The sequence below is a fragment of the Rhineura floridana genome, chromosome 21 (genome assembly GCF_030035675.1).
Source record: "Rhineura floridana isolate rRhiFlo1 chromosome 21, rRhiFlo1.hap2, whole genome shotgun sequence".
Classification (NCBI taxonomy): Eukaryota; Metazoa; Chordata; class Lepidosauria; order Squamata; family Rhineuridae; genus Rhineura; species Rhineura floridana.
Genome location: NC_084500.1, coordinates 18,048,809 through 18,063,043, shown reverse-complemented (window position 1 = coordinate 18,063,043; position 14,235 = coordinate 18,048,809). Strand labels below are relative to the sequence as shown.

At 48.0% G+C, this 14,235-nt stretch overlaps 1 protein-coding gene across 6 annotated transcripts in view; it reads right to left on the bottom strand.

The window, feature by feature from the left end:
* Positions 1 to 14,235, bottom strand: part of ZSWIM7 (zinc finger SWIM-type containing 7) — a 67,143-nt gene that overhangs the window by 52,657 nt on the left and 251 nt on the right. Inside the window, exons 1-6 of one of the 6 annotated variants that reach the window (XM_061605248.1) lie at positions 14,114 to 14,213; positions 10,759 to 10,861; positions 8,751 to 8,772; positions 5,250 to 5,352; positions 2,142 to 2,246; positions 344 to 1,032 (exon numbers count right to left, since the gene is read on the bottom strand). In XM_061605248.1, the coding sequence (XP_061461232.1) occupies positions 598 to 1,032; positions 2,142 to 2,246; positions 5,250 to 5,352; positions 8,751 to 8,772; positions 10,759 to 10,834 (741 nt within the window). In that variant the 5' untranslated portion in view covers positions 10,835 to 10,861; positions 14,114 to 14,213 and the 3' untranslated portion in view covers positions 344 to 597. Of the gene's footprint in view, positions 1 to 343; positions 1,033 to 2,141; positions 2,247 to 5,249; positions 5,353 to 8,750; positions 8,773 to 10,758; positions 10,862 to 13,584; positions 13,696 to 13,751; positions 13,902 to 14,113; positions 14,214 to 14,235 lie in introns of those variants that run through there. The other 5 variants (XM_061605252.1, XM_061605250.1, XM_061605251.1 and 2 more) reach the window with 5 other exon arrangements.

Genomic DNA, 14,235 nt, shown 5'->3' with positions numbered 1-14,235 from the left:
TGTGCACCACCACCATGCAACCTCCCTCTGCCCAACAGGGAAAACAACAACACGCTATAGTGGTTCTCACCTATCTATATCACAGTGATGTTATCTTTACAGCAATAAGGACTAGAAACTTAAAATGAAGTGGGCAGTCTCAAAAAGCTGAACTCAGAATGGAGTAATATATTGAATGTACCCAGATCCTGCACTCCCACAGACACTCAGCAAACACAAACGGCGGCTTTTGTAAGTCCTGTACAATGTTCAGTTGTGGAACACAGAACCAAATTGGCCCTTTGTGGGCCCCGAAGAATTCACAGCCTCTCTCCCCCCCAAAAAACACACACTTTCAATCTGGTGCGGTATACGTACACATTTTTTTAAACATGACCTTCGTGCCATACAATACTCAAGGCCAAGCACACAACAATTCCAAGACAAAGGCACACACAGACCCCAGGTTCCCAGCAATCCTTCGCAGAAGCCAGGAGGGCTCTTCAGGCGGGCAGTGGGAGAATTATTATCATTCAGAAGTCCCACTTTATTTGAAGCCCTCGCCCCCATCGCTGGGGACCCTGAGGCGCTCCAGGCGTTGTCGACTTCAGACTCTCATCATGGCAGCCATTGCTGGCAGCTGAGGCTTGCTGGGAGTCGGAGGCCATGAACATCTGGAGGATCCACAGACGTCCCCCAGCCCTGACCGAGGCGGCATTCCCTTCTCTTGGGAAGGAGTGCCTCTTCTAAAGAGAGGCGCCCCCCAATCTCCCACCCTCCTCCCTGCTGCTGCTTGGGCTGATGGGAGTCCGAGTCCGCCACGTGGGAAAAGGCCACACAGGCTCCCCCTCCCTGCCCTAGCAGGCTCTCTGAGGCTGCCCGTGGAGGGGCAGCTGCGGAGCGCCTGCGTTCTCCGAGTAACCCGGGCTGAAGCCTTCCTCCTCCTTCCTCCTGCTCTGGCAGCAAGAGTCGTGTCAACTGCTTGTCCGGCACAGTCAGCTCTTGGCAGGCCCCAACGGCCTGGCTGAGGTAGACGGCAAGAAGGTGCTTACACTGCAAGGAAGGGAATGAGCGCCGTGAGCAGCGTGGCCCAGTGCCTGGAGCAGAGGCCGGCAGGGTTGGCAACAAAGGCCGGCATCTTTCCCTCTCTGGTTTTCTAGCAGAGAGTCGGGAGGCACAGGCTTAAAAGCCAGCCTCCATTTGCTGCTGGGGGCTCGGGCCACAGAGGTAGGAACAACAAAAGAGCCTGCACAGCCGGATCAGGCCCAAAGGAGGCCCATCTGTCCTGCAACTTGTTCTTACAGTGGCCAACCTGATACCCCCAACGGGAAGCCAGCAAGCAGGCAATGAACACAATAGCTCTTCCCCTGCCCCAATGTGATCCCTAGGCAGGGGAGGGAAAACATAGCCATTGTGGCTAGTAGCCACTGACAGCCTTCTCCTTCTCCATCAACATGTCTAATCCTCTTTTCAAGCCATCCAAGTTGGTGGCCGCCACTGCCTCTTGTGACAGCAAATGCCAGTTTTAATTTTGTGCGGGATGAAGGAGTCCTTTCTCTTGTCTGTCCTGAACCTCCCAACGTTCAGTTTTGTTGGGCGACTTTCTTGGGCTCTGGTATTATGAGAGAGGGAGGAAACCGTCTCCCTGTCCACTTCCTTCACACCAGGCATAATCTTACACACCTCTATCATGTCTCCTCTTACTCGACTTTTCTCTAAACTAAAATGCCTCCCCCAACTGTAATCTTTCCTATCTTACAGGGGAATCGCTCCAACCCCTCGACTGTCCCGGCTGCCATTTTCTGAACCATTTCTAGCCTTTCCCATCCTCTGCTACCCAGTCCCTTTTTAACTGGAGGCGCTGGGGCATTTGAACCTGGGATTGTCAGCACGCAAAGCAGAGGCTCTACCCACTGAGCCATGTTCTCTAACTACTCATCTTTTTAATTCTGCAGTGTTCTGTTTTCCCTCACAGAAGCTGGAGCGAAACGTAAGCAGTCAGACTTTCCCCCCGCAACCTGGTGCCCCCCACCAGGTGCGGCTGGACTCCAATTCCCATTGTCCACTGAGCAGCTGTTTGATGATGGGGCCAGTAGGAGTTGGGAGTCCAAAGGCTACCTGGAGGCACACTCTCACCTGCCCACCTTGCCCGTCAAACTCACCACAAGGCTGTCGCCCTTCCGCAGGACGGAAAACGTGAAGGCCGGGCAAGTGCAGAAGTGACAGGAGGCATAACAAGTGTAGAGTTTTCCTGAGCTGCCAGCCACCTGTGGGCAGAAGGGAGGGAAAGAAATTATTTATGACAGACACACAAAAGCCCACAGGGTTGTCCTCAATGTTAGTCATATGAAAACCTGAATTTATCAGGGTCAGAAGGTAGAAATTGGAGTCTGTGTCAGACTAGGAAAGAGACAGGTTCGAATCCCCACCCAGCTGCTGAACTCCCTGGAAGACTAAGGGCCAGTCACTCTCCCTTAGACTAGCCTCCCCTCGCAGGGTTGTTGCGAAAGAGATGCATTCAAGCCACACTGAGCTCCTGGAAAGAAGGGTGAGATGTTAATGACGTAACAAAATGGCGAACTCACACAAACACGCTTCACACAGCACCCCGTGTTCTGTCTCTGACGCCAACAGCAGCAGATGCATCAGAGGGATTTTTAAATAATTATTATCTTAAATGAAGTCTCAGATAACGGAAACAAAGAGGAATGGAGACATCTCACAAAGCAGCTTTAACTGTTTGGAATGTGAAAGTTGACGTCTCCAAGGACCAGGCCATTCAGCTTGGTTGTAGTTCGGAAAATGCTTCCAGGATTCTTTGGGGGGGGACAGGACCCTGCTTATATTTTCTGTTCTCATGTTCCTTTGTCAATGTTCTCTGAGGCAGCAGAAGTGCCCCACGGGGCGATGTGTGTGTGTGTGTGTTTATGTCAGGTGGCCTGGTTCCAGAGCGTAGGCCCATCAAATCTTGGTCGGAGGCATTTATTGTCCTGAAGTTCCCGAGCGAGCCAAATCAACATACTTCCTAGCTCAAATATCCTGAATTGACTCAGAATTGGGCACAATGAGAGAGACTGGGGCAGGGGGAATAGGTGCCAGGCAGCCCAACCACTTAAGCGTCCGAGGAAAACCTGGCGCTTGACCAACAGACACATTTGCTACAGGTCCCCGGACCCTCCTCAAAGCACGTAGGAAAGGTCTTGAGTTAGTAGCCGCTGAGGCAGGTTAGAACAGAGCGCCGGACCACCTCCTCAGCCAGGTCCGGGGGAAGGAAGAGATGAAAAACTGGCAGGTGACCAACAGACACAACCAGCTCTCCATGTCATCCGTCACGCAGCTAATCTAGCTCCCGTTCTGTCTAACAAGGCTTGGGAGCCACAGACAATATTTCAGCCTGGCAGGTTTAATCCACTTATTTAATGCTCCGGGGGCAGGCAGGCTGCCAAAAAAAAATAGGTAATTAAGATGAAAGTCCCCCCCAAAAAAACAAATAAATGAAAAATAAATAAAGGAGGCAAATTAGCAGAAGTAAACAGATCAGAGAAGCGAGGGGGTGGAGATTAGGCATCCTCTTCCACAAAGGGTCCCAGAGCACCTTCGGGCAGTTTGGCACCCCGGCTCTCCCCTCGTGTGACCACAGGGAGCGGAAAAGGGGGCCCTTTCTCTCACGGTGCTAGAACCCGACGGGGCCATCCAACAAAGCGGAATGTTGGACGATTCAGGAGAGAGAAAAAAGACTTCTTCAGACAGCGCGCAGTTGAACGATAGATTCTGCTCCCACAGGAGGCAGTGATGGCCACCAACCTGGAGAGCTTCAAAGGAGGATTAGACAAATTCATGGAGGAAAAGGTGATTAATGGCCACTAGCCATGATGGCCCTGAGAGCCAGTGTGGTGTAGCGGTTAAGGTGTTGGACTAGGACCTGGGAGACCAGGGTTCGAATCCTCACACAGCCATGAAGCTCACTGGGTGACCTTGGGCCAGTCACTGCCTCTCAGCCTCATGAAAACCCTGTTCATAGGGTCGCCATAAGTCGGGATCAACTTGAAGGCAGCACATTTACATTTAGCCATGATGGCTATGCTCTGCCTCCGTGGTTGGAGGGAGCTGCTTCTGAATCCCAGCTGCTGGGAATCACCAGAGGGAAAGAAGCACTCTTGTATTCAGGCCCTGCATGTGGGCTTCCCAAAGAGGCATCTGGTTGGCCACTGTGAGAACAGGATGCTGGACGAGATGCCCCCTTTGGCCTGACCCAGCAGGCTCTTCTCGTGGTATGTCCTTAAATTTTATTAATAAATGGGGACTGATGGAGGTGTCTGGCCCTGGTCCTTCGGAGACCCAAGGCTGCTTCCAAGGAAACAGAACAGCAGACAGCTTGTTTCTGCTCACTTGACCAGGAGGGAGCTGTCTGCTGGCATTTCATAAGGAGGAAGCTTTTCAATTATTGCCTTCCCCCCCCCAATGACACCAAAGACGGCGACTGTCTTTGAACACGGCCTGTCGGCCAGGCAGACTCCTCGCAAATTAACTGTGAACTCTCAGAGCTCTTCCCCACCTCTGCTGCACTCCATTTCATCGTTACTCTCATTACAACATCGCTCCGGGATCATATTATCAATGGACGCAGATGTCTTGATGCCAGCTGGGGCTGATGGCAGCTGCCATTCAGAACATCAGCAGGGTGAAGGCTGCCTTAGCTCACATCAGAAGAAACATGGGAAGATGCCTTATCTGGAGTCAGACCGTTGGTTCATCTAGCTAAGTACTGTCTACACTGACTGGCAGTGCCCTTCGGGGTTTAAGGCAAGGGGACGTTCCCAGCCCTTCCTGGGGATGCTGTTGGGGATTGAACCTTGGGCCTTCTGCATGTAAAACATGCTGCTCTACCACGCATCAATGGCTCTTCCCTTAAAAAGCAAAGGAGATTCCAGTCCTCATGTTTCTGAATCAAGGGCAAATTTAAATAGGAATGTAGGAAGCTGTTATATACTGAGTAAGACCATTGCTCATTATCATCTACACTGGCTGGCAGCATTTTCCAGGGTCTCCAGCCCTGTCTGGAGATGCCAGAGACTGAACCTTCTGCATGGGAAGTAGGGGCGCTACCACTGCAGGGCAGGGTATACACTTTGAGGTCTCTTACTTAATGCATGCTGAGGTGCATATTTCAGGGTGAAGTACACCCAAGGCTCACATCTACCTCTATCCGCACTCCCCCCATCCCCTGCTCCTCAAAACAAGCCCCCAAAGAAACAAGACGGCGATGGTACCTGGTAGACAGTCCTTCCGCTGGGTGAGACCATTCGCGTGACCGACTGGCGGTCGACCAAGTCCAAAGCAGGGAGGGCAGAAGCGCCAAAGATGAATTTAAGCCTGGGGAGAAAGAAAAGCGACGGGTTAGGGTTTTTTGTTGAAGCCGTAAAGGTCACTCTACCGTACAAACCACAGCTGGTTTTAAAAGGCATTTAAAGCTCTGGGGATTATGGGAAGGAGAGTTTCGGGAGGGTGTCGAGGACTCTGCATCAGAGGACTCCAGCTGCTTTGCCACACTGCACAGGAAGCAGCCTTATACCCAGTCAGGTCATTGGCCCATCTACCTTAGTATTGTTGACACTGACTAGTTTTCAGGAAACTGTACTTGGAAATGCCAGTGATTGAACCTGGGACAATCAGCATGCAAAGCCGGTGGACGCCCACCGAGCCACGGCCCTTGCTCTAAAGGTAAAGTAAGATTCCAGTCCTCATGGTTCTGAACAAAGGGCTAATTTAGATAAGAACATAGGAAGTTGCTTTATGCATAGTCAGATCCAATGCAATAAAATTAATTATATGCAACATTTTGTGTGTGTGTTCATGTGCATTTTTCTGGGGAGGGGGGTCCATAGATTTCACCAGATTCTCAAAGGGGTCCATGACCCCAAAAAGGTTAAGAGCCATGGCTCTACAGGGGTACAGACAAGGAATCTCTCCCAGCCCTGCCTGGAGATGCCGGGGACTGAACCTGGGCCCTTCTCCATGCAAAGCAGGGGCTTTGCCCCCTCGCATATTGCTTTGGGTTGACTGCTTGATCGTCTGCCATGCTGGCTGGGGCTGATGGGAGTTGTTGTCCACAACATGTGGAGGGCACCACGTTGGCTACTCCTGTACACATGTGGTCTTCTGGGTAAACATGGATAGGATCTGTGTTGTTAATAAGTTAGTTGAAGGATCCCCAGTAGTGATTATTAGCATAGGCTAAAACACAGCCAAATTTCCTGGTCAGCTGTGACGAGCGATGGCCTCTTCCAGGCGACCAGACAGGGAAGCTTATGGGAAGGCGATCTGTTTTTCCTTTGAGGCCACAAATTATTTTACATAGGCATGATTAATGAATGGCGTTTGCAGACTGGGAACTTTAGCAGAAATAATTTGCATCGCTGAACGAACACTCGCCAAACTGATGGGAAAACACCACCTTTGCAAATCCTGAGAGAGCAAGGCGATTGTTGAATGCCTATCCCAAGAGGCTTTAATCCACCAGTGACACTATTACCGTGTACAACCCCACAGACTGGGAAGCTTTAAGTCGTTATTTTAGGCCGGAACATCCTACCAGTTTGGGTTTTGCGAGCATAAGGATGTCACAAACAAACGGTATGCAATTTTGCCACAATGTCCTATTAGCCACTAAAACTTAAAGGAGGAGGGTGTGGGGAACGGGACCCAGTTTGAAAACAGCATCAGAAAGATGGATTTTCTATTCTGGGAAAGCAGATCTAATTCCACCCAAGAGTCCAGGAAGGAACTCAAGGGATTTTAAACCCCATACAGTACAGCTGACCCTAATCTCTACGTCACGGTTGCTGAAAGCCTGGCAGATGGACTTGTCCCTTAAAGCTGGGAATCGGAGAAGGAGAAATGGAAACGGAAACACAAAATAGGTTCCCATCTTTGCAGAAGAGCAGCCAACTGGGGGGGAGGAGGTGAACAAGTGTTCCTTTAGCTGCAGGTTGGGGCCGTGGAAAGAGAGGGTAGTGGTCAAGGACCTGTGGAGGCCCAGGACAACCCCAGTTTCCATGCACAGAATCCGAGCCCCCATTTAAAATTTCATTCTTTAAAAATAGGCCTTTTGTCTTTGCACTGGCAGGAAGCCAGGGTGCTGCTCAAAAATGGAACAGCTGGTGGAGGAAAATCCAGAGGGGAGGGATAGGGAGAGAGAAAAATCTGAGACGGAGGCCGGCCTCTAGCTAGGAGCCATGTCTGCGCATTGGCTGCTCTCCTCTTTATTGCTATCCTCTCTCTGGTGGGAGATTGTGCTTCCCACTGACTGACACTACCTCCCCAGTCTTAACCTTTTCCACTCCCAGACTCAGCTCATTTCTAAGACTTAAAGGAGAAAACAGGTCACACATTTTCAGGACATGTTTCAATAACAGCATGAGGACTAGAAACCTACTTAGTGTTTCATTCTCTCTTTTTTTTCAAATGGTTAGTAGCCCAGTCTTTGTGTGGACTGCTGAACAAGGCAAAAAAAGGGTAGGGTATTGACAGCCAGTGTGGTATAGCTGTTTAAGAGTGTCAGACCAAGACCTGGGAGACCAGAGTTCAAATCCCTGTTCAGCTACGAAGCTTTCCTTGGGTGAACTTGAGCCAATCAGTCTCTCAGCCAAACCTACTGCAAAGGGTTGTTGTGAGGATAAAATGGGGATGAGGAGGACCATGTAGGCCACTTTGAGCTCCTCGGAGGGAAGATGGGATACGGAAATGAAAATGGACTGCCTTCAAGTCGATTCCGACTTATGGCGACCCTGTGAATAGGGTTTTCATGGTAAGTGGTATTCAGAGGGGGGTTACCATTGCCTTCCTCTGAGGTTGAGAGGCAGTGACTGGCCCAAGGTCACCCAGTGAGCTTCATGGCTGTGTGGGGATTCGAACCCTGGTCTCCCAGGTCGCAGTCCAACACTCTAACTAACCACTATGCCACACATAAAACTGACCAACAGGAATGCACTCAGGTGCAGAGGCTTTTGGACTAAGATAATTTCTGACCGTTTTGCCAGCCCCGTTTTCGGCACGGATAAGCAACTTGGAAGGATGCAAACTGGGCACGGAAAGATCATGTGTGAAATTGGCTGTGCGAAGGAAGGGCAGGATGCATAGAGAAGGTGAAACAGTATTCACCAAAAGGAATGCCAAAGCCCACCGACAACTGAGGTTGGCAGCTCTGTCCATTTCGGTTTTTCATTTCCACCTTTAAGTTCAGTTCTCCATATTTCTGCATGAGTTTGTGATTTTTATTTTTTTTAAAGGAAGTCTTCATGAGACTTTTGAGAGCGAACGGTGGTGTAGTGGTTAGAGTGCTGGACTACGACCCGGGTGCAAATCCCAGCGAGGCCATTAAGCTCACTGGGTGACCTTGGGCCAGTCACTGTTGCTCTCAGCCTAACCTACCTCACAGGGCTGTTGTGAGGATAAAATGGAGAGGAACCATGTAAGCCACCTTGAGCTCCTTGGAGGAAAGGTGGGGTAGAAATGGAAGAAATAAATAAAGAAGAAAAAGAAATAAGTGAAAATTCAACAGCATTGTAATGCTCGTTGTTTTTGCAAGTTTCCCCTTATATAATGCATTTTTATATGTTATCTTCACGAATGCCATGTATTTTTATGCTTTCTCCTAATATACACATTTTTGTACACAGGATTTTATGAATGTGAAGCATTTAGTTGTTGGCATTAAGTTAGGTACAAAAATGGAGGTGAAGGAAACAAAAAGGACCAAAGCAACTACTCACGCCATGAGGAGGTCATCAGGGACTGTAAAAAAAAGAGAGAGAGAGAGAGAGAGAGAGAAACCCAACATTAATCTTTGGCTTTCTTCTAGGTGCTGGGAGTGGGCAGAATGTTGGCACTGATCTCCTAGAAAAATCTCTGTGCAGATCTGCAAAAGTGTCTGACCACCAACTGTTTCAAGAGCCACAACAACAGTTTTCCCCCTTCCTCCCCCTCATCCTAAACTAAGGCTGCTAAAATGAAGAAAGTTTGGGGGTGGGGAAGCCGGGGCGTAAATTTTGTGGAAAGGGAACATAAGCTCATTTTCTGCTACTGAAAACTATGTCAGGACCTCAGATCAGATCTGTTCTGGGCTTGCCCACAAAGGCCATTCCACCTGAAGCATGGCTTCATGGAATACAGGAAACTTGTGCCTGATCTTGCTTTTTCCTCCACCCCACAGTTCCTTTTTCCTCGTGTGACATGTCTTTTTAGACTGGGGTGGGGAACGTCTTTCCAAAGGACCAAACTGAACCTGGCAGGGATCCCAATTTGTCCTGCAAGGCCATTTCTCACAAACCCCGCTCACCAGCCTCACACCTGACGTCATTGCACTGAAACCATTGCTAAAATCAAGTGATCATGCAGCCAACCCCAGCAGATAGCTGGTGGGCAGTAAGTTCAAGCCCAATGGAAAAAGCGCTTTGCCAGCGCTATGCTCAGCACTTCCCAAACATAAGGCTGGCAAAGCCCCTTGTGCTGTGATTCCAAAGTGCTCGACACCTGCCTAGCCGGTGGGCACTTCAGAATCGCTGCACAAGGGACTTTTGACAGGGAGCAGGACAGTCCACCTGTCACTGTCTGATGCCATATTGGCATCAGGTAAGCGACAGGTGGGCTGTCCCTCCCACCTGTCAAAGTTGGTCCATGGGGAGAGGGAGTGAGAACAGATAAAGACCAGGCCTGCAGGGCCAAAAAAGGTCCCCCACCTCAGTTCTAGAATGATACCCTAAGGGCAAGGGCCATCTCAAAACTGATTTTTGCAAGCCCTTCTGAGGGCCTTTTTTGCCTAATGGATGGGGTTTAAAAGCCATAAATAAATAAATACATCTCACTCTGCCTTGAGCCACCATTTTGCACGAAGGTTGGTGAACCTCAGGGTTCTCGTAAAAAGCAAACGAGACCCTGCAGGCTTTAAGCCCTGCCCTAGTGAGTTTGTGGCCGATGCAAGATTTGAACCGGCAGCCTCCCACATCACAGCCTGTTCTCTTAGCAGCTACTCTGCACCAGCCTCTTTATCCCTTAATGGAAGGAATGGGGGACCTTTGGCCCTCCAGCTGTTGCTAAACTACAGCTCCCATCAGCCCCAGCAAGCTTGGCCAATGAACAGAGACGACGGGAGTTGTAGTTCAGCAACAACTGGAGGGCCAAAGGTCCCCCACACCTGCCTTATGGGGAAAGGGTGTCGTTCAGAGATACAGCACCTGCATTGCATGCAGAAGGTCCCAGATTCAATCCCAAGGTAGGGCTGGGAGACGCTCCCTGTCTGAAACCCTGGAGAAATGTTGCCAGTCCGTGTAGGCAGTACTGAGCTAGACAGATCAATGGTCTGACTTGGAAGAAGGCAGCTTCACGAGTTCAGGGTTCAGGAGACGTTCGCAAACGTGACTGAGCAGTGCATCTCCACAGAAGAGTGACGCAACCCAACAGTTTTTGTTTTGGCCCAAGCCCAACCCTCAATGTTATTAAATAGGCTTTCTGGTTCTGCAGGCACCACAGAGGATGAGGAGAAAACCTAGATATGTTCAGCTGGGGAGATTCATATTCTGTAGGCTATGGAAATAGCTTCCTAATCCAGAGGGCAGAGAACAATAATATTTCTATGCCTGTCTCAACAACCCGCCAAGGATGAGAGGAAACAAATAGGCTCATGCCAGATCCGCTCTCTTGGTTAGAAGGATGGCATGGTAGCAAGCCGGTGGCGCCCTCTACTGGTGACCAGGGGGGATTATATATATATATATAACTTACCATGTGAAGTCTCGCGAAAAGCCTTTTCAATCTCTTTCAACAGTTCTTCTGCTAGGGCGGGCAAAGTGGCATCCATCACGAGCACACACCATGGGGGGGTTCTCTGGCAGAAAAAACAAGCACACACACAGGCCTGTTATGAAAAGATAATAACAAAGTGATCTTCATTTCCCAGAAGAGGGAGGGGGGAGAGGAATGAGAGAGACCCCCCTATTTATTTATTGTTCATAAATCTTGCATTTTGTTTGTTTTTCATTAAAAGGGAAAGCCTTTCAAATATCTTCCTAATGCCGGGAAACTGGAAACCCCACAAATATTTATTAAGCTTCACCTTTTACTTCACAGAGTTTCAGGCCAGAAGGGTAAAACAAAATAAAAGGCATTCTCCAGTCCCAAATGAGGACCCACAGATCAGCTCTGCCCTCTCGCTAGTTAGGGTCACAGAGAAGGTCAAAGCAGCTGGTAGTACAACCCTAAATTAATTCTGAAGAAAATTGCACCGGAGGTCACAAGTTGTTCTCCCTGCCCCATGGATACAGAAAAGAAGATAAAATCTCTGGATGAAATTGACTAAGCGGATGCCTTCTGCCCCTTTTATTCCTGGCACTGTTGTAGGGACTTCCAGAAGTTGTCAGGACTCCCAACTTCCACCATACCGCCCCCCAGCACTTGCCATGCTGGCTTGAAGGGAGTCTAGCAACATCTAAGGGGCCACAGCTTGCCCCCTGCCCCTTACTTTAGGACTAGCTCAGCAAATTGCCCATCATCTAGATGCTTTTGTGGGGGGAGGTAGTGTTAGAAACAAACAAAAAAAGGAATGAGAAGGAAAGAGAGTGAAATGGGATGGTTTTTGAAGGAAAGAAGAGAAAGTGATATAGTTTAGCTTGGCTGCTGTTCCTTAAAAAAAAAAGGGGGGGGAGTCAATTTCTTCCTGCCCAAGAGATTGCGCTCGATTATTTAAATGCATTGCATGTTTGGCAAATAGAGAGCAACAATTCTGGCAAGAGGCAAAGCCAGAGATCCTGGGATTCTGACCTCTGGGGATATAAATATTTGAGATGAACAGACAGACGTCTGGCACGAGGCTTCCCCTCCTTGCCGGTCAGCAAAACCCAGACAGAGCACCAAGCGGAGGCAGAGGTGCATCCCTGAAAACAATCAAATGTAGCCAAATCCTTGGAACGGGACATCCCCGTGCTGACATGTGGAAACAGAGGCATTAAGAGGGTGCTGGCAAAAAAAGCCAACTGTGTCATCGTAGATTCCTGTACGTCTGGGGCAGCGTTTTTGGAAACAGCAGCCTTATCTTCCCCGTAACAGCACTTCCCAATTCGTGCATCAGGCCATCAGCCATCTAATTTTTGAGATGTGACACACATTATACTTGTAAAAATATATATTATGCACCTGTACAAAAAAAATGAGTAATCAAAAGAATAAAAAATGATATTATTCTTATTGCAGTAGCTTCACTGGATGTCCTCAAGTTCTAGTATTATGGGAGGAGAAGGTTTCTCTTGTCCTTTTCTTTTTGCACACAATGTATAATTACATATATGATCTTAAGAGGCACTCCTTTACACACAAGATAAAATCTATCTTGAATGATGGCAAATGCCATCTTTGTTTTTCTTTTATAATCACCATTTAAATCAAGCCAATGCAGCTATAGCCCATGCAAGTTTGCTTGGAAGTATGTCCCAACGATTTCATAGGGATTTAGTCCCATGTAAGTGTGTGCAGAACTGTAGCAATCCTATGCAATTCTATTACTAGGCAATATGCACCGTTGAACTTAGTGGGATGTACTCCTGAGCAAGCATGCGTTCAAATTTGTGCACTAAACTGACTACACATTGCAGCCTGAGTTCATACGGGTACTTTATGGTACTTCAAATGCCTATGTAATAAAATGTGCAGAAAATTTAAAGCTACGTTGGATTCAACTGTGGAAAGGCATAACACCAGCTTTATAATAAAATTATCAGGGTGGGTGATAGAAATAACGTTGGCGTTCACAAAAAGAGTACTGCAGCTTAGCACTAGTTATTTGGTATAATTTGTACAAATTATCACACTTTGTCAGCTCAAGCTGGTATTTTTTACTTCATTTTTCAGTTCCCTCTCCTCAAAACTCCACTTTTATTTTCTTCTTGGGTTTTTTGTCTGAGGTCTGTAATAGAAGCTTAATACATTACATTGGAACCTCTCTTTTATTTTTTAGTGGATTGAAAAACAGGATTAAAAAGAGTCAAGCTTCTAGCCCTTATGGCTCTCAGAGAAGTTAGAAAACAATCTGGACAACCAGCAGCAGCAACTGTTTTGGTCGCCTTATGCAGCCCTAACCATGTCTACTCAGAAGTAAGCCCTATTGAATCAAACAGGGCTAAAACTCCTGGATTAGTGGGGTGAGCATTGCAACCTCAGCCATTTTTACACATTTTGGGATTCCCAGGCTGCCAAATCGTCACGCCCCACCACAAAGCAATCAGAAATTAAGCCAAAGGATATGCTTTTTTAATTCTGTGTGTGCAATCCTATATTGCAATTATTAATTTAGAATTTAATAGCCATTTTATTTTGCATCATTTCTTTCGGGTGGTAAGCCTGAGGGAAGAGACCTTTTTATTGACATCTAAGGAGTTCCCCCCCCCCGTGGAAAAGCTATGCAAAGATGCTTTAAACAATGGCATATATGTGTTTCAATTATTTATTTCTTTACTATTTATTATTATTATTACTTCTTTCAAATATTTACACAAACATTTTGGAATTTTTACAAAATTGCACATGTGTATTAAATTTGGGATTGTTATAGAAACTTACTGATACCTCGATTCTTTGGGAAAGTGATTACTCGTCTAGTTTAAATATAAAAATAAATGGATGGAGGAGCCTACTCCACCCCCGTTGCCTAGCAACAGCATACTAACCCCTCCTCCCAGCGCTGGCAAAGAACGCACGCGCCACCACAAGGCTCGGGAGAGGCTAACCTCAGTCACGTGACTCCAGATTCTCCTCAGACGCAAGGCGGGAAAAAAAAGGCGCGACGGCAACACCAGCGAAAGATTAAACTGCGCGCTGTATTTTTTCTAAAAAGGGCATGTGCCTTTACAGCCAACCAGTAAGCACTCATCCCGGAAGTGGAGGGGAGAGCACTGAGATAGAGAAAAAAAGTGACAATCCAATATGCTTGAGGAGAAAACGTCTTAACTCCTTATGGCTTTAATGGGTTCTTGTTGTTTTCTCCTCAAGCTCCACGCCCCCAGAGGCGGCAAAATGTAGCTAAACTAAAACGCTATATTTTTCCACCCCGGAAGAGGGCCAAAGCAAAAAAAAAAAAGTCCAAACTTACCCCTGAAGCTACCGAGTAGCAGTTTAAAACATAAGTCTATCAAAACGGAGCGGAAGTCACGTGCCAGGGACCGCGTTTTCATTTTTTCGCTCGTTCCCACCCCCCCTCTTATCACGTGCAGG